This window comes from Perissodus microlepis, chromosome 7 (genome assembly GCF_051167445.1).
Source record: "Perissodus microlepis isolate ML-2025 ecotype Zambia chromosome 7, ASM5116744v1, whole genome shotgun sequence".
NCBI lineage: Eukaryota > Metazoa > Chordata > Actinopteri > Cichliformes > Cichlidae > Perissodus > Perissodus microlepis.
Genome location: NC_140467.1, coordinates 50131340 through 50158432, shown reverse-complemented (window position 1 = coordinate 50158432; position 27093 = coordinate 50131340). Strand labels below are relative to the sequence as shown.

Below are 27093 nucleotides of genomic sequence, written 5' to 3'. Positions count from 1 at the left end.
AGAGGCACCCTCCCACTTTGTTACACAAGCCTTAATATACAAACACACACAGGCTAATGTGCTGACAAACAAGCCCATGCTGATTTTTGCATCTTATTCTAATGCGCCCCCTCTGAGCAATCAGCGCTGAAGGTGCATGCTCACCTGCGACCCCAAAGTCAAAGGTTCCCATGGTGCCTCAGCACGTAGGCTCTTTGTTATCGGAGAAAATAGTTCTTTGTATGCAGGGAGGGTCTGATTTAGTCAATATAAGCTCTTGAACAAACACTTAAAAAAGGGCCAAACATCCCCCACAGCACCATCATTGCATAACAAAGAGAAACAAGCCAGAACACAAATACATATTTTTTAAAAATCAAGGCATTTATCATTAGTGCAGAAGGAAAGTTCCGGTTTCTGCCACTTAAAGCTCACCCTAAATGCACACACTGAAGTTGTCTGAGTGTGCATGCACACATCAATGCATGTGCAGCAGAGCAGCTCTGCACACTAAATCCTTCTCATCGGATTTGTCAAAGTTAAACTCAGTTTAAATGAGAAGGTTGAGGAGCCTGTTGCTGATACAATGTCAGCTGCAGCCACCGAAATGCACTTTGGTTCAAATCAGATTCCTATGAACACAGGCAGGAACACAGGCAGGAACACATCCAACACGCTCCAGGAGCCTTACAAGACTGAGCGCGGCGATTTAACCCAACAAACGAACGAGTTCTCACACGTCAGGCAAACAAACAAGGATTCAAAAAGTGAATCACAAGGAAGGAATTCTAAAGATGGGAATTCTAAAGTGAATTCATGCATCTGGAAAATGTCAGGAGAAGTTTGGGGTTTGCAGTTTATCAAACTGTTGGTCATTACTGTGGAGGTGGGAGTGAGTATAAGGGAGGTGATCAGGAAAGTCTTTTTTTTTTTCTTAATATAATAATAGTGGTCTGACAGGCTACCATTTGTCCCGCTGCACTGCACTGATCTGCAATGGATGCATGCAAGCAGGGAAAAGAATCTACTTCCTTATCATGTAACAAGCTGCAATTTCACAGATTTGATCTGGCAGTGACCTTAAACAGTTGTAAACTTGACTCTACCCTCTAATGGAATAGTAGTAAGTGCTGTTGCACTGGGCCTAGTGCGAGCTTCACTTTTCTCTATATTTGCATAGGCAGCAGGAGGCCGTGAGGTGAGAAGACTGGAGGCACTTGCCTTAAAAAAAAATAAAAATGTCACAATGGACGTGGTGGTGGGGGAGAAAAAAATGCTTCAAAATCAGATTCGCCAAGCGGTTTGAGCAGGATGGAGAGTGTTTGTGCAGGAGAGGGGGTTTTATCAGCGGCAAACACTCACAGGAATTCCGGTTTGGGATTGTCCATCCAATTCCTGCGTTCCACAGGAAGCTTTGCATAAAAAGCAAGTGAAATACGCCCAAAGACATTTCATTTGCCGCCAGTCGACTCAGAGGGAGCACCTCGAATCAAGCGCGAGGGTTTTTTAATTCGATGCACCAACGCTAGAAGCTCTTAAAAGAAACTGGCACCATGGAAATGTCTCGTTACCCGCCGGTCCAGCGGCGCGTGCTCATGGCCGCCGCTCAGCCTGCGCGCACACACGCACCTGACGACCTCATACTGCAAGGGTAAGATTTGTGCCTATTTCAAAGGTCACATTCCTGCAGGTAGGACACTGCACTAACCCGTGTTTCAAAGTTAATGATAGTTTTCACATACTACAAACAGTGGGCTCGTTACTTTTCAGCTCACTCACAGGAGCACTTCAAAGAAGGGAAATTCGTAAGGCTAGCTAGATAAAACAACCTAATTCAAATTCAGCATAGGCTAGCTGTACTGAGAAGAGTTGCTTAGCAAAATTATCCATGTTGTTGATAAAAGCTATCTATACAGGGTTAAAAGTGCCGCAAATCACAAGAGAGTAGTGTATTGATAACACAGAAGTCGTTTTGCGGATCTGTAGGATCACATAATTATATGTGTTATTGCACCGTGTGTGCTTAGAGTAAAACTTCAAATTGGTGGGGATTTTTTTTCGTTTAAAATCACCAGAGTACATGCAAATACCGAATCACAGGCCTGTACAACTTACATACATTAAAAGAGTAATCTGGTAGATAGACCAGGTCCAACACTTTCTGACCTGGATGAAAAAATACGCTGTTTTTCATCAGTGTGGTGACTTTCTGAGCTCATTTCCATTGGTTGGGGGGCGGGGGGGAGTAGCCATTTGTTTTCATATAACAGGGTTGTAATGTTTAAAGTCTCAATAATAGGTTACATGATTTATAAGTATTGTTGATATAGATTTCCTTGGACTATTTTATTTTTTTCAGCTTTAGTAGTTAATTACAGGATTGGATTATTTTGTCCCTGCAATGAGCTGTTTGCGGAATGGGAAACAGCGTGATTCTTGCTTTGTGCAAAACAAAGAAAAAATATTTATTCCAACAAATGTATCGTTTCACAAAAGCAGTGGACGTGTGTGTGTGTGTGTGTGTGAGACAGAGCAGGAGGAGTGATCCCAGCACCCAAAATCTGCCTCCTTGTGATGGGTAAATTGCTTGAAGGGAGGGGCAGCGTGCCTCTCTCGGGTCTCTTTACCAACCAGTCGGCAGTCGATAGTTTATGAATGAAAAAGCTGAGTAGTCTACCTACTGACGTCATACACGAGTGAACCCCCCCACCCCCAGTGAAGGCAAGAGTGAGCTGCGGGACATCCAGCTGGAGAAGTGGGAGGAGGTCCTACCATCGCCCCCCATGCTCTCTGACAGTCCGAGCTCTAGGACAAACCTGAGTAGTGGCGGAGTTTTATCACTGGACTCTCCCCTCACTTGGCGGAATATAAGGAAACTAACTTTTATCAGACCTCCGGCTGTTTCTCTACTGCCAGCAGTGTACGAGTGTGTGTGTGCTTTTTAATTTTTTTTAATTTTTTTGCGGGAGTCATCTTAGAGGAGCTGATTGTTTATTGCACGGTTTGTCATTATTCTTATGTATCCATGCGGGCGCCCCGGAGTTTGGCTCGTGTTTAATGGTGTGTCCGGCATGCCCGCTTGTTCTTTGATGTAGGACTCTTTGGTTTTTCTTTGTATTTATTTCCGATTCTCTCGTGAAACCATGCGTTTAACGTGACTCTGTGTGCGTGAGAATAGCGCGGAGGAGAGAGGGTCTCTTAGACTTTATGTACAGTGCCTGTAAAACAGCGCCCTCTCGCGGTGAATCTAAAAATGGTCCGATTGCTTTTTAATGTGTCAGTAGGCCAGGATTGATTATGCTTTGAAACACTTGCATGTGCATATACAAACATGGATTAAGTCTCTGGTGTTTGTGATGTACTTCCTGGCACCCAAAAGACTTTAAAATAAAGCTGATAAAACTCCCATGTCCTAACCGACACTAACTTTTTGGACAAGTGTTTCCCCCTGTGGCGATCTTCCCCTGCCAGTGTAATGATGCTGAATCGTTAACATCATCTTGAAAGTGGCTACCTCTCTGAAGTGATTTGTGAATGAATGCAGGGCTTTAGAAGTGAATGTCACGTCTTCAGGCACAAAGCCAGCCAGAGATCAGAGAGACATGCAAACTGTCATCCGTGGCTTAGTGTCACCTCCAGGATAACTGAGGACTCTCCAGCAGGCTACGGTCCTGAAAACTGGTGATACCGCCTGGATGGATTTAATGTGCTCTGAGAGATTTCCCAGGGGTTTAGTATCGGCTGTGTTAAAACATGCCTGTAGGCTTACATTAGGGCAGGAGCGGGTCCAAGCTGACTGTCATGCACTCTGACAGTCCTACTTGGGAATGGGTGGCTCAGTCTTTCTTTTAATCCTCTACAGTATGTTATAATCTAATATGGTGTGAGGGTGGATGAACATATCTGTGAAATGAGAGTGCTCTGGCTTTTTTGTCTTTTACCCTGTGACCTCAGAGGCAGGGCAGGTGCAGGTCATCGATGCCTCTCTGTGTTCTTATTGGATGCATTCAAACATCTGCCTAGCAGCGAGATCTCCAATATCTTTCCAGAAGGCTTTTCTGTGTCGTTGGGGATGTCAACTGGACATTTAGGGTTAGCGCAGAAATCCAAATGTACAGTAGGAGCAAATGAACTCTTTAGATGCATGTTAGGTCTTTATTGCTGTTTTCTCATTGCACCCTGTTTAATAACTTTTAGAAACATTCACTGAGAAAAAACCCAACAGCAACAACTTTATTTGTGATATAAAATACAAATCAGGGATGTTAAAAGTTGAAAGTAAAAACTGAAAAGAGTTATAAACGATCCATTTTGTAATTGAGATGTTTCCGGATGTAAAGTCTCTCATTTTTATTTGACACAACCGTGTGTCTCTGTTGCCCAGACCCATACTGCTCAGCTCAAGCTGCTCCCTGCCGTACAAATGTGACCACTTTCCAGTCTCAGCTAGTTTTTTTATTTGCTACTTAATGACTTCCGGGTTCAGTAATCTGCTGTTTCTCAGGCTTCCCCTTTACCTGTCCTCAGCGACCCCACTAATCATAAGTGACAGAGCTTCTCCAGACCCATTAACATTTTCTACACAGATTTAATGGGTGCTAATCCTTTTTTGAAAAGGAGTGCAGAGGCTCTGGTGTGGTCGCCTGTAGAAATCTGCTAATGCAGACATGACACAGCTGACACTGACACCAGAGTCCTTCCCTCTAGTGGTCCATGGCTTCAAAGGAAGTAGGATTTGCTCTGTGGTTGCAAAAGAATGAACTGTATTCCATTTAAGTTCCTTTATTTATACCCTTGTTCGCATAATTTTTTGTTCCGTTTTTTTGCTTTAACACATCCTCTCCCCATGCCCTCTCCTTATAGGTAGCTGGAGTGGTCCTCCTTGAAGGAAACACATAGATATTCAGCGTGAGGAGACTTTGGATTCAATCCACACCCTTCCCCCCGTCACCCCTTCTTCATCCTCCTCTCCTCTTCCCTCCGACTGGCACGGAGAAGAGTCCAAGAGACCCAGCGAGGGAACGTGGGAAAGAGGAAGACGATGTACCAAATACTGCTCCTTTCCTCCTCCCTCTTCATCCTTCAAGTGATGGCCACTCCCCAGTTCTTCGCTCACCACGGGTAATAGCTCACTTAATACTCTTCATGTGTTTGTAATGGCCTGTCATTTAGTCAGTAGCTCTGTCCTGATTTCAGCTGCAGAGCGCCCCTTTAGCTGTCATTCATACTGTGACATTCTCAGCCAATGTGAATGTATACAGATTGGTCAAAGGACCACAGTCTCTGATCCAACTCTTAGATGCACATCAGTATGGGCAGGCTCATTTTGTCCTTTACAGTTGATTTGTACACAGGCCAAAATTAACTGAAAGGTGAATGAAAGGTCAAGTGGCAACATGGAGGTCAAAGATCAGCTCTTAACTCAGACACATTCAGGAGTGATTACATAGGTCATTCAGGAGCAATTAGACTCCAATCTGGAGTTTTTCATGTGAATTGGGGACCACTTAGGGCTTAAATATCTCAAACTGTTTGAACTTGGGTCTGGAATGACGTAAAAGCTGTAAAAATGTCTCCATTTAAAAACCAGCTCAGCTTCCGGTGCAGCTGGAGCGCCTACAAATGTGCACTTCAGGTCAGTTTTTAACATCAAATCTCACGTCTGCCTTTCACAGGAGAAGGGTGTGCGGCAGAGACCTCCGTCACAGTGTTGTCACTACGACAGAGTCGTTCGTCCAGCCAGTGCACAAGCCCTACCTCACCCTGTGTCAGGGGCATCGCCTCTGCAGCACATACAAGTGAGACAAACTCTCTCAGCCCTCCATACACTGAATCAGCACAAAGACACAACAACTAAATCAGACATCTACAGCTTTTTGGGGGCGAAAAACCAGCCGAACTGCACGGTCAGTTTACATCGAGAGTCAGCCTTTATCTGAAGATGTTTAGTTTATTAAGGAGTAAACAGTGCTTGACATGTTTAGGAAGGGAAAGGGTTAGGAATACAATCATAAATAGATCTTGACTTCACACAAACACACACATATACACATACATGTGCATTTTTCACAGAACTGGGTCATGGTGGCACATATTTGGGTAGAATCTAAATATCGAATACTTTGTGTAACGACGGGAAATGAACTGCCCACAGAGACTGGTCGTGTTTATTTTGGACTCTATCTCCCTCCATACTTCTCTCTCTCCCTTTTTCTAGCTCTGACCCACCCAACCCACCCCTACATTCTCCCCATTTTTTTCTCTTTAATTCCTCTTGCCACCAAAATGCAGCTTCACTTTAAAGTATTTGTAACTTGTGTGCTCATTATGTAGACGATTACAGCCCTAGAAAATAGTTCCTTGTTTTGTTTTAAGAAAGCACATCCCAAACTGGTTCCTTTAGCTTTCGGTTCATCACCCCCTGCAAGCTAAACATACCAAGCTCTCAGCAGGCTGCAGCAAAAGCTCTGATTTTCGATACGATCTCCAGCCCCTCTCTCATCTCTGACACACTCTTGGAAGTCAGTGGTCCGTGGTTCAGTATTCCACCAAATTACCATCCTCTCATCAGCATTCCTGCTGTGTGACAGATCATGGAAAAGGCCTCACAGGCTGAATCCCACACGCACACGCACAGACACACACACTTACAGATGAGAGTGATGACAGCATGAATAATTAGAAATGCCTAAATGCTGTGGGTGTCTGTACTTCGTCTCCGCAGGACTACGTACTTGGTGGCATACCGACAGGTGAACAGAGCAGCTTCTCCTTTGCATTTCTACCCAGATTGCTGCCCGGGCTGGAGGAGATTTTACTCTCACAACTGCAACCAAGGTATTTCAGTGGGATGTGATGAGTTTCAGGGTTGTTTACCTCATTTTCTTTCCCTGTGTAGCATCAAGTCTTAATAGAGAGTTTAGAAAAATGCCAATTTGTTTTCTTGCTGAGAGTTAGATAAAGAGCTCGATCCCACCTTTATATGTTTAAATGTAATATGAAGCTGTAGGCTACAGCTAGCTTAATGTAGCATAATAATTAGAATAATGAGGAAAGAGCTATATTAGCCCAGTTTAAAAAAAAAAACTGGATCAGCAGAAATTCCAGGAAGTCAAAGGCCCTGTCCAAGCTCCAGTCTTGGAGGCAGTTAATATAAACAATACAAATGACAAAACTGCAGTTCCTTAAATGTCCACTTTAGGCTTGCTTTTAAAACTCCACATAGATACCCAAATTTAAATGTTCACATTTAGAGCAGAAATAAGCGGATTTACATCCCGCTACACTATTTATAACTGATTTCTTACTCTATTAGAAGTGTAAGGTTGGTAAGGCTTAAAGTTTGCATTATTTGGGGTGTGGCAACTTTTAGTGACAACTGTCATGGCTGCCTGCTAGGCTTCATCTCTGCATTTAAGCTCTTTAACTGGACAGCTCTGTGTTTATGCTGTTTTTGCCTTTTAGAGCATTTTATTGGATTTAAATAATAGCAAATAATATGGGAAGTCATTCTGTATGTTAAAAAGTCGCAGTTACCAACACAAATATAGAGTCGAGCAGATAGCTTGCTAGCAAGCTCTCTGCAGATGGAATGCAGCTACATTTTTTTTGTACAATATTAACTGTGTTTTTTCTGAAGTTCTGAGGTGGTGTATTTTTTTATTGTTTGTATTCATTTACTTTGATTTATTATTTTGATGTCGATCTTTTTGTCTCTGTCTCAGCAAGAACATCTGTTTCATCTCAGTGAGAAAGTGAAACTGCATATTTCCTAGAACTTAGGTCACTTGTACAGATTAAAACAAACTACATTAAATGTGACAACAATTAAAATGTTAGAAAGCCAGGCTAGCATAAACCAACCCTTGCTAACTGTGATACCATGGATCCATATACAAGAGTGATCTCTTAACCAAATGATCACTTCATAAATGTCGTTCACAGCTGTGTGCGGACAACCCTGTTTGAATGGCGGTACCTGTTTAAGACCCGACCAGTGTGCTTGTCCGTTAGGCTGGACGGGACACCAGTGCCAAACAGGTACATGTGCTCATACCATTTACCTGCAAAGCCACTCTCGGGTGTCTGCGTGTATATTCACAGTGGTCTTTCTTGCCTGTCAGATGTGGATGAGTGCAGTGAGCGGCGGCGGTGCACCCAGCAGTGCGTGAACACAGCTGGCAGCTATCGATGTGCATGCAGAGAGGGCTTCGCCCTTGCTGGAGACGGCCGTTCCTGTCAAAGCCTTCCTCCTCCATCTCCTCCTCCTGCCACTCCTACCTCCTCATCACAAAGCAGCCAGGCAACAGTGGGTGTGAGTCATCACACTGATGCAGGTAAATGAACAGGATAGGAGTGTGTCTAATTTTGTGTTACGCAGCAGCAAAGTGTCTGGACAGAAGAGAGGAACATGGCCAGCTTCGCGGTCCATTATTACTTTTGGTACGCGCTATGCCACTCTCAACTCGTACCGTGAGTAATAATGCACTGCGACTGGTGCCGACTCCAGACAGATGTCTTGCGGTCTGGCCCCGTGCGGCGAGACTGGGACCGATTGGGCTTTGATAATGACTCCTATGAGTCCTGTGAGCAAAGCAAACATCTGCCTCTAATAGAGCTCCCGTGCTAATACAGACATATTTTTATCCCACACACTCCATTAGCTCTCTTAAAAAAAGTTTAAATGTTATCTCCTACCAAGAAAAAGTCATTTTTTCCCCGTGTGTGCTTACTGTATCTTAGCAACAACAGAAAAATACAAACCCCCCCCCCCCCCCTCCCTCTCCATGTCTAGAAATGTGGTCGTTGACCCGAGGATGTTCCTTTTAACTCCAATTCTGTGTCAACATTATCTGCTCTCTCAGAAATTTATGTAACATGAAAGTTTAAAGAAGACGTACCTCATCCTGATCTTTCAAACTTGGGGGATTTTTTTGTGAGTCACCACATTGTTAAAATCCAAAAGGAGAGAGCGTCTCCTGTACTTGCAGAAAAAGAAATATTTCTCTGTAAAGTGTGTGAGATTGCCAAATTTCTCAGGCTCTGCTCCAGACTCCCTTCTGTTTATCGAGTTTCACACTGAGCGAGTTTTCTCTGTTCAAAGGAAAGTGCTCGTCTCCGTGACTCGGCGTGATAGATCAGTGGAAGCATTGCTGAGTCTGCGAAAAGGACAGAAAAACACTCAGAGGAAAGGGAAATAAAAAGCCAATATGACAAATTTTTGTACTTTAAGAAAGCAATGTGTTCTGTGTCAGAGGCAAAAACAATTATTGCAATGTTTTTGTAAGATGTCTTTCCTGAGACAGTTTTCTGTTATTTGTGTTCATATGCACATATCAGAGTGATATTATGCCAGGGGTGTTGGACTACATTTCTATGCTGCAGTCTTTACCCCCCCCTCTCGCCTGCATTCTTTTCACCCTGTTCTTGGCCAACACTTGTGTTCTCATTCCAGCCACATCAACCCCGTCTGCTGGGGGCCATCGCCAGCTCCCCCTCCCCTTTCTTCTCCTGAACCTCCACCTCTTCCTCACCCTGTTTCTCAACTTATTCTTGTCTCAGTAATGGGCCACATCTGGCAGAGATTGAAGGCCTGCAGCAGACACATTCCCCTTCGAGTGGAGACAACCAGGCTTTTCCTCACAGTCAAATCACAGGAGGAATGAATGTTTGCCTGTATGTTTCTCATGATCTGTCTTTGAGCTTATCTACTGGCTTTTTGGGCCATTCCCCCCTCTGTGCCCTGGATTCCCCCTCTCTCTCAGCAGCCCTGCTGTCTTCTTCCTGGTTTATACTTTGGAGACATTGCAGTGGTCATGAATCATTCGAGGAGGGACTGAAGGGGGCTTCCTAGATGCTCCAAGGAATCCAATGCAATATATACTCTGCATCATTCTCACGCATCATCACATCCATGCCCTTACCCCTCTCTCTGTTCTGCTCCTCATCAGTTTGTTTCTACAGATTCAGACTGAAGTCACCACGCTCTGATGAGTATGTCTGCATTTGTGTGGTTTTCTATAGATGGAAAGTTTGGCTTGGTGGAGAATGTGACAGAGGAGGTACAGAGCCTGAGGAACCGAGTTGAGCTCCTGGAAAAGGTACACAGGAAAACTCAAGAACACATGTTCAAACATATAAAAGCCACCTACTCTGATACCTCCCAGTCTGGCTCACCAGGAAAACCTCTGAGCCTTGTGTGTGATCTGACGTCTTAGCTGCTCTTTAATCCCCCAACCAAAGATTTTTTAGATATGCCAGACCTGCACAGTGGCTTTTTAAAACTTTCACGAGTTTACTAAAATCCTTCTCATGTTAAACAATTATAAAGAGCAAATGGATGCATATAAAATAACGATGTGTAATGGTCCTCTTGTGGAGCATTTTTCTCTTTTCCCTAACTTCCTCTCATCTCTCTGTTAAGAAGCTGCAGTTGGTGCTGACGCCCTTCAGCAGCTTCTTCCCACTGTCATTGGATGAGGGCCTGTCGGAGAAAACCACCTTGCTATCCCACTCTTTCCAGCAGCTAGATCGCATCGACTCCCTCAGCGAGCAGATTGGCTTTCTGGAGGAGCGCCTTGGCACATGTGAGTGACCACAGACTGACCCTTTTTATTGTTCATAAGTTTACAGCCAGTATTTTCTTGAACTCCATGGGAACTTGGTTTCCTGGGAAAGTAGGACCTGTAACAAAAAAAAGTCAAATTAAAGACAAGAGGCCACACAAAATCTCAAATGTAATAAAATTCACAATCCAATCCATCAATATAATACAATCTTGTGCCTCTAATGTAATAACCTTTGATTATGATGTAATACAGTAAACTGTACAAGCTAAAAATGACACATTTGCTCTTAAAGTTTAACCTAATTAGGCACAGCTGAAGCTCATGGACAGCCATGTTAGATAAACTACGTTGCAGAAATGTTACTATAATTAATCACAAGTTGTGTATTGGTTATACGGAACTGCAGTCTATCCAACTATCATAAAAAAAATACAAACAGTGGCTCTAAAGGAGTAACCAGGGGTTAAATTCAGGTTTAGTATATATCACCGAATCACAACAACAGTCACCAAAAGGTAAAAACGTAACAATGATACAGAGAAAACCTCCTATGAGCAAGCACATGGAAAAAGTGGCAAGGAAAACCTCGCTTTTAACAGGAAGAAACCTCCAACAGAACCAGGAGCAGCAAGGAGCAGCTGTCTGCCACAGCTGGTTTGGGCTGTTGGGAGGGAGACGGGATATAAAAGACAATAAGGAATTTTTGGAGAATGGTGTTCTGTTGAAGAGCTGCTGAAACAGCGTTAGCCATGCGGCAGACATGCCGCTTTTTATTTAAACACTCCAGTCTCTGCTGTGCTCACTAAAAAACACTTTCTTGCTACTGTGCAGCCACACGAGCCCACATCCCATTCGGCTTAACAACCAACGTCATGCTGGTATTTTAAAGTAGATGAAGAATAAATAGCATACAAGATGAAGACAACCAAGTCTTCTATCAAATTTAACTTGTTTTTAACCAGAATACGTTCATCAACATTAGTGTAAATGTTGAATCATATAAACAAACTTAACCAAATTTAGATTGATTGCATTTTAATAATAGCTACTTTGGGAATCCAAACACTTAAATAAAAGCATTTGAAACAAACCTCTTTTCTATTCTTTGAAAAGATCTCCCGAGCCAGGAATACAGTTTTTTTTAAAAAGTAATGTTTTTTTAATGGAAATCCTGATGGATAGCGCCCAGTGTTTTCAATCATATTTCAAAATCCACAGTTATAAACATACCTGTGGTAAGTCTTTTCATCTTCTTCCCTGCAGGTTCATGTCAGGAGAATTAGCCTCTGAACAGGGCCATCATTGTTCCAGTAAAGTTACCGTCCACGCAAACCTGCCAGACTGGACGTCCCAAGACTGCTGGCATTTGCAGCAAAGAGATGGCAGACGTCAGAAAGCGCCTTGGTCCTCGTTATGCCGTGATGTAATCGCCTCGGAAATCATTTGAGATTTTTACTATTGCTGACAGATTCATTTACTTTTCTCATTGAATCACTGTCACGTTGTTGATTTTCTAACAGTACCTGTGGTAGGGGGCAGTTTCACTATTACACCACCCCAGAAACGTCTAAATTAAACTCCCCTGTTAGGGTTAGAGGTCAAACTTGCTACTTAGTTTGTTTGTTTTTCACCAGTGCAGCTTTGTCCCAAAGTGACCTGGGGCATCTGTATTTATGTATTTAAATTATGATTACTTGTAGGTCTGTCTCAGTGCTCCAATAGACATTTATAACTAGTTTTGTAACATTTTGTAATAAAACTTCCTAATCAAAAACACGACTTACTGATTAATGTGTGCAGATATGTGAGCTTGTCTACAATGCTGATGGAAGAGTGCAATTACAAACCTGCTGATCTCATGTGTGTACAGGAAATACTGCAATCAGTGGTAAAAGTATTCAGATACTTCCAGTCAAAGCACACCAGGAAAAATGGGATTTTGAAAAAAAATATATATCTACAGTCCACATTATGAGAAATGATGCTTTACATAGATACAGTTTTGTACAATGATTGTTTTCTGTAGATAAATGGGATCATTGCTTTAGAATCAGAAAATCATTCTAGAAAATTCATAATTCCCTAAAAGTACATCAATGCAATGTCTTTTCCCCCCTTTTTGCTCCATGAAATTAAAATGTTTTAGGTCTCAAAACACTTTTTGTGCTTCACAGTGCAACATGTCTGCAAACACGCAGTCAAATGTCGCAGAGTTAATGTGGAATATTAATATGAAGTAGCAGAAAGTGAAAATAGAAACAAAGTACCTCCAGGTCGTTATGCCCCAACTTTAAGTGGGAGTGTAGTTTGCTGCAACTGTACGAAACTTATGTATGGATCTGGTCTGATGGTGTGCGGTGAACTTTGAGAACTTCTAGAAACAGCTGGAACAAACTAAGTTCTGTCGTGCCTCAGATTAAAGCCATTACTGCCGAGTCTCATACAGTAAGTACCTTTTCCACTGTTGATTTTAAAATGAGTCCCAGAGGAGGGCAAGACAGGCATTTCAGTACACGACCAATTAAGAAAAAACAAAAAGAATTTATTTACTTAATGTTATGCAAGGCATTCACATTTACCCAGAATATGTGAAATCAAGAACACTACATTAAATATTAACCAGATACTTATAATGGGCATCTATACCATGTGTGCATATGTACACACGTACAATAGAGGGCCACACGCGCGCACGCACACACACGGCTCTGCAGGATGTCAGCTGTTTCTCATATCCATCTAAATTAGACTTTAATAGCTTTGGTGAAAACAAACTTCTTTTTTTTCGCCCACGAGAACTCGGCATGAAAAGTGCTTTAAGAATACTTTGAATATTTTCCAATATCTTACACATTAGTTTGTAAACAACGGCCCTATGGGGGAAAAAAGACAAAAGATTAAAAATAAAAATTAAAATAAAGGGAAGAAATTAAACAGGCAGGACTGTTGCAGAGCCTGTTAGCCAAAGCTAACAAATCACAATCTGTTGTACAAAACACCCCCAACACACACAATGAACAGGGAATGAATGGATAGCACGCTCCATTAAATAAATGTATATGGTATAGATTGTTTTTGGAAAGAAACCGATTTGGTAGAGTGCTTTTTGAACATTCGAAACACCTGCTGCAAAGGTAAAAACTGGTCTTAGACAGCCCCCCCCCCCCCAAACAAAACAAAAAGAATAAAAAAAAAAAAATTATAATAATCATAAAATAATAATAATAATAATAATAATAATAATAATAATAATAATAATAATAATGAACAGGTTGGTGAGTTATTAGTATTGATTAATAGTAAGGGCTTATGATCCAAACGGGATTAGGAACTTGTCTGAAATCCGACTCTCACATGTCACCAAAGCAGGGCTCACTAAAAGTAAGTGCACTCAACTACGAACAGCAACGCACGTAGCAGGGCATACTACCAAAGTATCCATAAATCCATTCACATGAGCTCCTCAGGAGGTCAGTGTGCACAACAAGGTTAGACTAAGCCTAACGCCTTGTGCTCAGCCCAATAAGTCACCTACATTTGATGCCAAGTACATGCAAGGCAACATCACACTTTTAATAAAGAAAGCAAAAGTCATTTTTTTCAAAAATTGCAATTAGTAACAAACAACTGTCCTGAATGCTGTGGTACATTCTCAGATTGTGTTTGATGGGCAGAATTAATGATTTTTGTGGCTGTACTCTGAGCGAAGTGAAACTAAGACCTGGGTGTAAACGAAAGCGGTTCAGTCAGTGGTCCGAAGACATTTTCAGTACAAATCATACAACAAATCCATTTCGAGCAAAACTCACCCAACGATGCCAACAATCAAAATTCAGGCCAACTTTTTGCACTTTTTCCTGTTTAAATAATCTAATAGTTTCCAGTGAGGTTAAATAATCAGAACATCATAACTAAATATAATAACTTATTTTCATAGGATTTAAAAACAAAAAAACAAAAACAAAAACAGGGCTTTCCATCACACCCAATCAACATAACACATCTTCAGTCATTAGATCCTTGAGTTTGTTAGTACTTTGGGATTCCTTGATTTAATCCTAATAAATGAACAAATACTAGAGATCTAAATCATCTCATAGGTTCCCTCCTCTTGTTTATGGCAAGAACTGCCTTAAATAATTTCAGTGGGTCACCAGTTAAGTAGACCGTAAACAAAAAAAACCAAACAAACAAAAATAAACCACCCCACGCACATTGGAAACCTCCCAAAACATCTTTGTCATGGCACAGCAGGTAGCTCGCACTTTGGAACAGTAGTAACGTTGAAACAGTTGGACATTGCACTTAAAGAATTCACTTCTTTTGACACTTTGTATATGAGTAGGAGCATAAAGGTGATCCTGAAAAAACAAAACAAAAAAAACAACAAAACAAGAGTGTGAAATTAGAGTTTGAGTTTAGAGCACTGCTGGAGGACACTTGCTGCTCAATGCTGCAGACCGGTTGCTTCAATTCATTTTTGGAGAGAGAGACAAACTGGAAGAATGTACAGGGATACACCAACATACGACACTGAGAACTGATCAGTTCACTTAAGTCCATAAATCCAGTACAGATGGGTGCTGTTGTTATACACGGTATCTTGCATTCCTTGCCTTCTGACATCATGAAGCGTGTCATGGAGCTATTGGTCATTGGGTTGATGAGCCAATGTGGATACAGAGTTCAATCTAGAGCGACAGAGCTATAGAAAGTTGTGGGTGTCCTTTCCTTCCACATGCTCCACACTTTGTGGAGACCCGCACTCGTTTGTCTTTGGGCAAAAGACTGGAATGCATAAAGGGGAGAAACAGAAAAGAACTAAAAGCGAAGAAAGGAGATGGGGTACTTTGATTTTGTGTATGTCTGTTTAAGCATCCGAAGAGAACTAAAACCGAGGCAGCATGAGAGGAAAACATAAATATCCACTGACATTTATGATCAGAAAAAACCCCCCGCAAAGTTTATCTGCTAAACAGAAGGCAAAACGAACAAAAGCAGGTGAAGATAAAAGGCCAAAGAAAAGTAGAAAACAGCAATAAAGTAAGACAATAAGAAAGCTGAGATTTCCAAAGCAAGGATGAAAGGTGGACAGAGCCATCCAAAAGGCATGCATGAACAACACACACCCAGACTGTTCGGCTCGCCGTCCGTCACTCCGCTCACAAAGTGCAGAGCAGCTGCTGCTGCTGGGACAGTGAGGGTCAGGACTGACTGTGCTGTGTGCTCAGGCCAGAGGTGGACCGGACCAGGCGTCAACTAGACATGAAGAGCTTTCGTCACAAAAAGACTTGTGTCACATTGTTTCCTGGCCAGGCGGTGGGACAACCTGGGGCGGAGATTGGGGGGGTCTTGGGGAGGGGTGGATCTCAGACATGGGGCTGAAAAAACAGGGGGCGGGTGGAAGATCAATGTTCAGTGCCTTACAGGCCCGTTGCTCCGGGTTATGGAGTCAGAGATGTCCAGGAAGGCAGCGCGCATCAGGTCAAAGGATTTGTCAGACAGGGATGACACATTGTCTGAAGTCATCCCCTTTGTCTCGATCTTTGGAAGGATCTTCAATCTGATGATTCCTGCAGGGGCAAAAACCCCCAAAAAACTTTAGAGTCAGGAGTCTCGGGGAACATCAAGCTGTTGTTTTCATGTTATTGTCATTTGACCCAACACAAATTAAAAAGTTGAGGACAGTTACCTGATTTGAACTGCTTTTCTTTCCGTAGGTAGAAGTTGCTGTAGGAGGAGAAAACGACAGGTATGATGGGTACCTGGAAGAAAAAAAAAAACAAAGGCAAAAATAAGAAAAGAGACAGAAAAGAAGCCCTAAAAGGAAATGTTTTCTAAACCAATCAAAAAAAGGCCGAAATGCTTGATTAAACCAGCAGCACATTTCTTCAAACACACACAAACTCAGCATGACACAAGCATTCTCCATCTCCTCCACTCCTGCTAATAGAGGCCGAGTTGCTCTGTCTCAAGGCCCCGAGTGGCCCTTCAGCAGGGCTGACTGAGCCAAACGCGGCTCCCCCTGGGGGCTGTCCTGTTTCCACTCAATCTGGCCGGCCGGGTACGAATGAAAAGGCTGGCCTAACTCAGCAGAAGCAAATGCAGATAGAGAAACAGTCTCAAGTGTGTAAAAAAGAAGAAGAAAAAAGCCATCAGGGAAAGGTGAAACAGACTGTATTCAACACATTTCAAATGGAGTTACTCCAGCACTTCAAATGCAAACAGAGTGCTTTTGTTAACATCCACTAAACACTGTTTGGAGAATGCGTTGGCAAGCGCTCTAAAGTGTAAGAACCTCTTACCAAAATATTAATGTGTTTTCTAACGAGGAGCAGCAGGGCTTTATTTTTGCAGACTCTGGTGCACATCTGAACCCGACTGATATCGATCTTCAGCTGCAAGTTACAAAATCTGGGTTCACACATGCACACACCGTTGTAGCTTCATGGCTAGGTCTCATTCGAGAGTGTTTTTCTTTTTGCGTATGTGTAATTTATCCCACCTTTCTGACCCCGAGTGTTGCTATGAAAATATGAATTAACTGGAGAACAGAGACCTCCCACCTGCATGCACGCAGAGATAAAGCTCATAAATTTGCACAGCTGAGCTGCAGCCATTCTGAACTGGAGGTCATGTCTGCTGCTGTCCCATCAATCGTTTTGTGAGAGCGTACTAGCATTGTGTCAAACACAATGCCGAAAAAATATCATAGAAAATGAAAATGACCTGGCTGCAAGTTGTGCTCTCTACTAAATTATGATTTCATAATTTAGTCTTGCCCCACATAAGTCTGCTAGCTCCCCCACGTGTCTGGAATCAGCCCCCTCACTATTGGGAACCCTAAGCTGCCAGAAGCTCCCTGAAATACCAACAGAATCATCACAGCCTGTCAGAGTTAAGAGAATAAACAGGATGTTTACATGTATGGATGAAGCAAACAGCTAGGAGAGCTCTAACACTCCCTCCCTCTACGTACAAGGTAAAATTTAAGATCTTTAAAGCAAATAAATAAACCTACTTGTGCCTGCACTGCCAGATGGAAAGCACCCTTTTTGAAGGGCAGCAGGTCGCCATTTTGGTTACGGGTTCCCTCTGGAAATACCCACAGACGAATCTGTGAAAGTCATAAGACAAGGTTGATTTAATCAGCTCACATTCTCCAACAAAGACTACAACAGAACCTTGAGATGAAGAGGTTTCTTGTGTTAACTGGAGGCAGGTTACCTGGTCGTCCAACATGGTTTTGGCGGAATCAGCCATCACGCTTTTGGCATCGCTCGTCTTCTTGCGGTTGATGAAGACGATCCCGCCCAGCCAGCAAATGAGGCCCACTGTACCGGCATAGATCAGCTCCTTCTTAGCAATTGTGGTGCAGCGGTCTGGTAGGATCTCCATCAAGCCTGAGAGACAAAACAAGAGACTTAACCTTCAGGATCATGAAACTTTTAGAACCATCACAGCTACTGTATGTACATAGTGGGGTTATTTTGGTTTTGGCAAAGAAACAACGGCTCATCATTTCCATTTCCAAGATGTCTTTGTGCAGTGTATGAGAGACAACTCTAGTACAAACAGGGCTTGGCTGTACTTCCATGTAATACCACTTTGAACCACAAGATGGTGCAGTAAGTCCAATCTGCTGTGTCCAAAATGAGATATACCAGATGTTAGCTCAATACTTGTAAAGAGTTCATGATTCTATCACACTCACCTGACTTATTTTGGCAGCTAGAAGAGCACAGAGACTGCAGTTTCTCAAAATTAAACATATTTCAAACGTCCATAAAAAAATAAAAATGTAATGCTATACTACAACCTAGTGAAACGGTGACACCTTGTGGTGACAGTTTTCACAAAAACTACTTTTAAAACTAAAATATAAAAATAATAAATTAAAATAAAAGTTAAAGACATTGCAGTTAAGCGCACAGCTTTCTACTAGCAACTGCTTTGTAGCTTCAAAGTCTGCTAATATGACAAGTTACAGAGAGTCAATAAGAACTTATACTATAATAAATTGTCTTCCTTTCAGTCATTAAATAATACCACAAATGCAATGCACTTATACCATAGAGACTTTAAAAATACGCCCTCTCAAAGCAGAGAGAGTCCACCTTCACGAAGAGCTGGATATGAACCCTGATAAGTGGTCAGAATGGGATATTTGTAGCACCGCTACATGTCTGAAGTGGCGCTTTCTTAGAAGGGGATAACACCCAAACTGAAATCACATGTTTCTGCCTTTTGACTGGAGCTCATTCAGAGAAGGATCAGTGGCCAGATGAAAACATCCATGCTTTGGCCTCTTTGTCTTATCTCTTTATAAGATGTTACTCTGAAAACAGCAGGTGAGCAGATGCGTTTAAACCAAGCTGAAAAGGCAGCTAAGAAAGGTGAAGACACTAATATAACATCCGCTCTAGGATCAGCATCTCCTAATGGCTGGGGTGAAGCAGTCGGCATGGCAACTTGGACGCCAAACAAACCGCATGCTGAGTTTTGTCAGTGCTAATTAGACGCCTAGCTCTCCTCCTGCTATCACTACCCTGGCCTTGAGCCTGCCCTCATCACTCACCGGTGCTGAAAAACCCTCTCCCCCACACACTGATGGAGAGAAATTGTCCCTCAACACTCAGATTTAGAACAGGGAAGAATGAGATACTGTTAAAAGACATCTCAACTATCAACAATACAAGCTGAAGAAAATAAATAAAAGAGGAATCGAAGCCTTTCTACAACATGCTTTTGTTTCCGACCAGTGTGTAGCTCAGACAGGGTTCTGTGAGGCCTACATTTTATTCATACAGTAAGTGATCAGTATGTAAAGAATGTTTAAAAATCCATACCAATGTAACAGGTTCTTTCTGTGGCCGTGCTTTGTATTATTCAGCTTGCTGAGAAGCAAACAGCACGTGATCCTGTATCAACAGAGGTTGTGAAAACTGTTCTGTTCTGACAAGCACTGTGTACCAACACAAAGCTGGAATGCAGTAATCTAACAATTGGCCTAGTTTTAACATGCCTACTGCCTGTCTGACAAACCAGAAAAGGTGCCCGTTGCTTAAGTAGGTGGGAGTGTAAAGTGAGATAAACCTGGAAGGCCTTAACATTTGGTTCCAGTAAGTTGTGAGTAGCCTGTGCAGACTTTCCCTTAATGAACTGAGCTATAAAGCTGTAGATGGTGGCACAGCTAAAGTCTTGCTCCACTGTTTGCTGGCTGAGAAGAACTAAACTGTGACAGGATGAGACCAGATCACAGTCTGGCTCCATCACGGCTGCCGCAGACAATCCTGCAGTCTGATCACAAAGTGTTTTCGCATGGCATAACCCACAATGTAGCTGTTATTATTTACATATTCCCCAGTTCCTGTTTGCATACAAAGGAACGAGCGTTAAAATTGGAGTACGGCTCAGAAATAGTAGCTACTTAGATCCAGAAAAAAGGGAATTGTTATGTATAACCATCGTGACATAGAATAATGATAGTAGTATATGACTTTCAAAAGGAGAGACCAAGGATAAAGTTTGACACAAAAACAAGTTGCATCTGGTACTACATCTGCAGGAACTGAGCCAACTGCAAACATCTGTACCAGTTAGCTGGTTGCTTTTGTGCTTTCACACAGGCTTGAGTTTAGCTATCACTACATGCTGACCACAATACAGGTGACATGAACTCTTCTGATATTCAAGATTCGTTCTTGTATTAGTTAATATGCATATTTTGTGGTTTTGCCAGCGGTTTGCATGAAGATGCCAACTTGTTTGTAGATACCGGGGAACTAACCACAGACCGGTAGTAAAACTTGAAGAAGAGCGATAAACTGGAGCTGCAAAATGCCTCCAAAGTAAAAGTTGGGCCACTGAACACACTTCCAAAAGCACAACATTTTCCTATTTTCAGTTTGTGTTTACAATTCAAATTTTCTTAACTGCTTGGTGATTAGTTGGCAACTGTTTGCAGACAAGTTGGCATCTTCCATCTTACAAAATGTACAGGTGATGAGAGTAATCTGCTAGTGACCAGCGCAATCACAGTAATCCTATACCTCTTTGTGTTCAATTTCACCAAGACACAAAAACGCCCTCCTAAAGCCAGTAGGTAAATACATTTTTAGCCCTTTTGGGTCCCTGATTGGTCTCTTGGCCTGTGTGATTGGAGCAGACATTAAATTAGCCATCAGCCGACGAGGCTCGATATCAGCTTTTCCTTTCCTACTTTAGGTCATGAGGTAGAGATTTGTCACATGTATATTAAGGTGGGACTCAAAAATTCCCATGGTTGGAGCTTAATGGTACAATTCTTCCATCTGGGACTCATGCATCTACTGCAGAGGAATGCTGCTCCTCCAACTAAAATGTTCAGGACCGCATGCATCATATCTGGTATCAAGTTGCTCAGGATGAACTGGACTCACTGTAAAACAACTCTTCCCTGGTGAGGATTCTCTCTTTTTCCTACTCTTGGTTTGTTTTCTTGAGTCTGTAGGGCTTAAAAGCACAAAAACTACAGCTGAGACAAATCTGCCGTCCGCATGACTGCCTTGCTTTATTCCTCCTCTCAGATTAAAAGTCGGTGTATAGTGAGAAACAGATGAGACAGGATGTCACTGCTAAACTTTCAACAAATGTTTCAATCTGATGTTTATGACCATTTATAAGTAGAGAGTTGAATGTGTTTCAAATAACCTTTAAGTGTGTCATCAAACAGGCCTACCTGATGACAGAGCAGTAAAGACACATCCTGCATGGGTGCAAATGCCCCAAGCAGGATCCTAGCAATTCCCAGCCAGCTGGACCTTTACTGCACATATATATTTTTTGCTAAAATGCCAAAAGAAATTGATTGTATGACTGTATTTGAAAGAATTTAAATCAATATCAAAAATGTCTGTCTTCAGAGAAGCACTAAAAGACTCACCCAAAACATCCAGGGAGCTCTGGTGGTTCGAGATGACGACATAGGGACCCTCGGTCTGCAGATGCTCCCAACCGCTCACTTCAAATCGAAGACCCAGCAAATACTTGACGTGTCGAACCATGAAACGGATGATCCTGAGAGAGGGAAAGGTGAAATACAGTGAGTATGTACTGGTTACTTATGATGCCAGTGTATTGCATATTACTAACCAAAGCCCTGTGAAAGGTAGAAACAAAAGCAGAATGCGTCAGGCAATATAATCACAACTATCTTTAAACACATAGGCTAAATTAATCATGTTCAACACCCCTTTGAGCATTGTTTTTTTCCTGGTTGGGGAAATAATTACTTTCACCAAGTATAACGCTCCAGTAACCATTGAGAAAGCAATGTTCATCCACCTGCCTCATGACAAACATTACATAAAAGAACACACAGGCTTTGATTAGTCAAAGTAAATGCACATTTTTATTTATCTGAACATTTAATTTTTTTATCTCGTTGCAAGATAGTCACTATCTGTCTTACTCTGACAGGCAGGTAGTGAACAGTTCGTTTATCAGAGTTAGTCTGCTGACAACAACAAAAACAGCTGTCTTTTGACCTTACAATAGCTTACAAAACTATAGGCTTCCATGGGAGTGCTCTCCAAGTATCACAAAAAAGTAATCTGTTTGTAGTTAGGGTTAAAAGAAAAAAAATGTTACGAGGAAATTTTACTAGAAACTGTCAGGGCATTCATGACCTGAGGTTTGCTGATGCAATGAGGCAATGGACAAGGAAAAAAGGGAAGAAGAAGAAAAAAATTCAACAGAAGGTTTTTTTGGGCTGCACTGTGCATGATTACTCAAGTTCAATAATGACGTGATTACTGTAGCTGTTTGTTAGTCAGCGTGTGCTTGTTTATAAATGTGATTTGATGATCTATCAAAACCATTTTCTTTCCCCCTTGCAACTATTAAAAGCCTGAAACTGTCTGATCCACCAGATGAGATCTATTGGGACGTGTGAAGCTTAACCTTTGTAGACACAAACATGATAACAGCTCTGACCTCTGTTAAGACAAATCCAAGGTGCCCGCTGGCTTGGCTTGGAAAACTTTCAGTGTGATTCTTAACAACCATGATGAGCTCAGGCAGAGTTCACACATCATGTAAATGCTACTTTACATTTGCAGCTAAACAATCATACTCCCATAACATTCTCCATGCTAAACTGTACCACTAATTTTGGATAGCAAACTAGCTGTGTGACACACTAAAACTGGCTTCTGTCAATAATCTGAATGAAATTTCTCCGAAAAAGAGCAGAGGCACTACCAATCCGGCCTCAGGAAGAGGCTATACATAATACTATACATAATACTTACAGAAGAGACCTTGCTCATCCCTGAATCATATTCCCTCTGTTTGCTGTCACAAAAACAACAAACTATCCTTCTTGTAACGTGGGGTAGTTTTCTTGCTAAACCAGCTATTACAGCAACCAAACTCATCTTCAACTCTGCTTTCATTTAAGCTCAGTTTCATAACTGTACACAAAATGTGTCAATGGACTAAAACATCTACCTAACTACTTAAAACCATCTTTGAGCAAGTTTCAGCCATAACGTGCATCTGATGCCACACATACTCATTAAAACTACACCACTAATGCTAATAATGTGCCATGAAGGAGCAGCTTTAAGGATTTAGGCACATCCCAACTCAATACTGCCAACTCGAAAGCAGGAGTGTCAAACATAAGGCTCAGGACCTAGAATTGGTCCGGCAAAGACTCTAGTTCGGTTTGCTAGAGGGCTTTGGAAAAATGGAGGGCAAAAATTTTTATACTTTTAACTGTATTTTTTTTTTTTTTTAAATAAATTTCACACCCTTTTCTGCTGACAAAGGCCTCACATGCATAGTCTTTTAAGAATTTTATAGTGATTCTACTCTACACTTTAAAAATTAAATAAAAAAAAGAAAAAAAGAACTACCAGACTATTCTTTTTTTCGAATATACACTGGACCTAGTTTCTTACTAAAATACAGCAAAAAAAAAAAAAGTCTTGAACCACACTTCATGTCTTTAGATTTTGGTAGGAAATATAGGACATAAGTACTGTGTATACTGTGTATTGTGTATTTGTTGTACAGTTATTTTATTTTTCAACTTTAACTTATATATTTTATCTTATTCTTTCCCAGTTAAATTTACCCTTCATTCTAATTTGTGTTGTACAGTTATTTCATTTTTAACTTTAATTTTTATATTTTATTTTATTCCTTCCTAGTTAAATTTACCCTTTTTAATTTTCATATTTATTTCCTATCTTATTCATAGCCTTTTCTTTTTTTCTTTAGGTCACGAGCAGTTGTCTAAGCATTTCACTGCATATCGTACTGTGTATGACTGTGTACGTGACAAATAAAATTTGAATTTGAATTTGTATTTACTGAAATGTGCAAGCATACATGCAACTACAACATAAAGAGCAAAAAAACTGAGTTTGCGCAATTCTAACAAGCTGCAATGTTAATATTTGGTATGACCAGCTTTATTCTTCAACACAGCCTAAACTCTCTTAGACAATCGTTCTTCACCATTTGAACAATTTAAAATTGGTTCTTTGATAAGTTATAATGTCTGGACATAACAGGTGCCCTTTTTTATGTTTTAAGCGACCTTCAGGCAGAACCATTACTCAACCACTTCTAAATAAAAATGCAACACAGTCCGGCTCCTTATAAGCAAAATATAAAGTAGTAAGTGGTGGTATGCTATTTCTCAGAACCATCTTCTGATGACTGTAGTAGACTTTGTTTCCACTTGCGCTTGACTGGTAATCTACAGGAAAAATCTTGTTGACCTTTAAACTAGAGTAGTCTTTTGGTTATCTTACATCATAGTGGTGCAGTGATAACACATTCGGTCTGAAGTAAAAGCCACAGGTTATGCAACGATATAGTATTGCAGCAACTCTATGTTCAAGGGTAATGAGTGACCGCTGTTGAATTATATTTTATGATCAGTCCACTAAGCATTTACTTTGGTTCACTTCATTATCTGCAACCCTGAGAGTGCAATCAAATTTGAACAAGAGGATAAATCATATGCAATGTGGCCACTCCAAAGGTCAGCCTGACCTGTTTCGCCAAAATGTAAAACTGCCAAGCTTATTGAGTTTACTCACAAGTTTAAGGTCAGTAGGTTGTACAAAGGACAGGCATCTAATCACAGTCTCAGGGTGACAGCTAACAATTACTTCCATCAGAAATACTATGGCAAAAAACTGGTTGTTTTCAATACAGTAAGTTGAGTGGCAATATTACTCCTTTACCAAAAAGACAGGGCCACTGATCTCCCACTGATGTTCGACACCATTACACAGCACAGAACATGAGCTCATGCAATTGTGAGTGAGAAAACTAAACCCCTGTCCTTTATCTGTTGTCATGAGATCCTACCTAATAACTAACCCATACCCAGAAGTAACCATTCACATAAGTGACGGATAAAACAGTTTCAATTAAACGTAAATTAATGGATGCGTTTCAAGAAATGAAAGCACAACACAAGCTGTAACTTGATGCTTTACAGATGTTATTGACTGAGCGAACTCATGGATACCTGCTGTGGCCTACAGGTTTAATTCAGAGGTAAAGTGACTGGAAAGCAAGTCTTCAGGCTTTGGTGTAACAGTAAATTTAGGTGACAGAACCCTCTGAATTACAGTGCTCTCTCTTCCAGTCCTGTCTGCCGTGTAGAATATCCATCCAAAAAGTCTATTCATTCATCTAAGGTCTGACCTCAGTTCGGTCACTTTGTCACAGACAACCGGTCCAGATAACCTCTGCACTGATGGAACGGTACACTGGTGCAACATGACACCACTGGCACAGCTAACATGACTGTGACACTGTTATTCCTGGAGCACTGAGGCGGTAAGGTCTGCTGTTGTAACCGACATTGCTGCTGTCAGCAGTTCAGGGCCAAGTGAGGTTGCATTGAGGATGGGTCTCATAACTATTCAGTAACCCAGCTCCAATCAGGGGAAAGTGCCATCTGGCATCTGTCTCTTCAGGGTAATTACTGAAATGCAGTCATTTGTGTGCAGCAAGCCATCACCACTGACTAGATTTAACCAACCACACAACAACACCCCCTACAACGTGAACACCAACACTGAAGATGTGTTACATTCCTACAGTAAGGATCAGTTTTGGTGACTGATTTTGGTGTCAGGTGTAAAATAACGCCTTTGTAAAATGTTTAACATTCTGCCCCCAACACAGATGTAAACTGAGGCAGATAATCAGAATCAGAATTGTGTTTATTGGCCAAGTATATGTGCAGACACATACAAGGAATTTGGTTCTGGTAGATGGTGGCTCTCAAGCACAGCAATGTAAATCACACACACACACACGTGTCTATATATACACACATTACACATACATACACAACGCTGTGTAAACCAACTATAAATAACTAATCTAAACTTATATACATAAAATACAGAAATGAAATGAGGTGGAATAAGACAGAAATATAAAGTTAAATCAGCACTACTAGTAACTATGGATTCAATAAATGAGTCACTCCTTTATACACACACACAGATTTAAAAAGACAGGACAAATTGAGCGGATACAGTGCTAGATTACCCGTTCAGAGGGCACAAGTTAGTGGACACTTGTATGGGTTGGGATTCTAAGAAAGTGCCTGCAGAAAATACATTGAAAATATCCGTCATCTAAAGATATTATTGCTTTTCTTGCGTTAAGATTTACCAAACATTAACCCAGCATGAACGCAACGTCACATTAGCACCCTGATTTTTAGCTAATGTCCACACGCCGCTACTGCCAATGTGTCAAGCGAGCTAATAGTAGCATATGAATGATAAAGAAAAATGCATTGGGGATTTCTTCATTTTCTGCTTATTTCTTTCTTTCAAATTTCACACAGTTTGGCAGGAAACACCTCCTGCACCACATTGCTGTAACGCCAACTTAACTCCTCGCAACAATGAGGCCATTATTGTTTCTGCTGAGATTAAAAACCCAAATGCTTCAATATAAACAACCACGGTTGCTAGCCAGCTAACGAGCTAGCGAGGGCTAGCTGTCAGACGGCGCCGCGAGCGACATTTCTGCAAAACTCACCTCATGTTTTCAATGTCTCTGCCTCCGCTCTTTAGTATGCACAGAGGTATACCGATGAGGGCCAAGACCATCATCCAGGCCACGTAAAAGAACTTTTTGAAATAAAAAACAAACGTGCTGCTGGTGCACATCAGGAGCGGAATAATCATGAGCAGCAGCAGCGGTATCATCCACAGCACATCCATAGCGAAACCGCCGCAGAAACTAGCAGCAGCACTGACTCACGCGGGGTGTTTCTGGATGAGGAAGCCGCTAACGGTTTCAGCCAGCTACGGCGCAAGGGACGGAAGGACGGACCGCAACCCCGACAAATATTTACACAGTGAAGTATTCCCTCAGGAAACCACGGCAGCGGCTGTGCTTCACTCTGGCCCAACAAAATGAACATGAAGCGCTGCTCATCTGTTGCTAAATGGTATCATGAGGTGGAGTCAAATCGTCATCGGTTGTGAGTTTTTCTATTTCCGGTTGC

The 27093-nt window shown here is 41.6% G+C and overlaps 2 protein-coding genes across 6 annotated transcripts; one reads left to right on the top strand and one right to left on the bottom strand.

Moving 5' to 3' along the window:
• The first annotated feature begins 1419 nt into the window (after positions 1-1419).
• egfl7 (EGF-like-domain, multiple 7) lies at positions 1420-13712 on the top strand. 5 transcript variants are annotated; one of them, XM_084935679.1, is made up of 9 exons: positions 1420-1630; positions 4843-5100; positions 5655-5777; positions 6704-6816; positions 7924-8019; positions 8103-8315; positions 10003-10079; positions 10403-10565; positions 11811-13712. In XM_084935679.1, the coding sequence occupies exons 2-9, from the start codon at positions 5021-5023 to the stop codon at positions 11828-11830; spliced, it is 885 nt and encodes a 294-aa protein (XP_084791805.1). In that variant the 5' UTR covers positions 1420-1630; positions 4843-5020; the 3' UTR covers positions 11831-13712. The 5 variants fall into 5 exon arrangements, with proteins under 5 accessions (XP_084791805.1, XP_084791809.1, XP_084791808.1 ...); XM_084935682.1 differs by lacking the exon at positions 1420-1630 and adding an exon at positions 2351-2899; XM_084935681.1 differs by lacking the exon at positions 1420-1630 and adding an exon at positions 2351-2907.
• Positions 13069-27090, bottom strand: agpat2 (1-acylglycerol-3-phosphate O-acyltransferase 2 (lysophosphatidic acid acyltransferase, beta)). Its single transcript, XM_084935685.1, has 6 exons — positions 26622-27090; positions 21472-21605; positions 17775-17950; positions 17569-17664; positions 16240-16312; positions 13069-16120 (listed from the first exon to the last, which is right to left on the bottom strand). Exons 1-6 carry the CDS (start codon positions 26804-26806, stop codon positions 15963-15965), a joined length of 822 nt encoding a protein of 273 aa, XP_084791811.1. The 5' UTR covers positions 26807-27090; the 3' UTR covers positions 13069-15962.
• Positions 27091-27093: the final 3 nt, after the last annotated feature.

Excerpts from the sequence above, each read along its gene's own strand:
- egfl7 (XM_084935679.1), top strand. The coding sequence starts at position 5,021 with ATGTACCAAATACTGCTCCTTTCCTCCTCCCTCTTCATCCTTCAAGTG. Across the intron at positions 6,817-7,923 it reads CTCTCACAACTGCAACCAAG|CTGTGTGCGGACAACCCTGT; the intron begins GTATTTCAGTGG and ends TGTCGTTCACAG. Across the intron at positions 10,566-11,810 it reads GGAGGAGCGCCTTGGCACAT|GTTCATGTCAGGAGAATTAG; the intron begins GTGAGTGACCAC and ends TCTTCCCTGCAG.
- agpat2 (XM_084935685.1), bottom strand. The coding sequence starts at position 26,806 with ATGGATGTGCTGTGGATGATACCGCTGCTGCTGCTCATGATTATTCCG. Across the intron at positions 17,951-21,471 it reads GAGCTCCCTGGATGTTTTGG|GCTTGATGGAGATCCTACCA; the intron begins GTGAGTCTTTTA and ends TTTGTCTCTCAG. Across the intron at positions 16,121-16,239 it reads AGAAAAGCAGTTCAAATCAG|GAATCATCAGATTGAAGATC; the intron begins GTAACTGTCCTC and ends TTGCCCCTGCAG.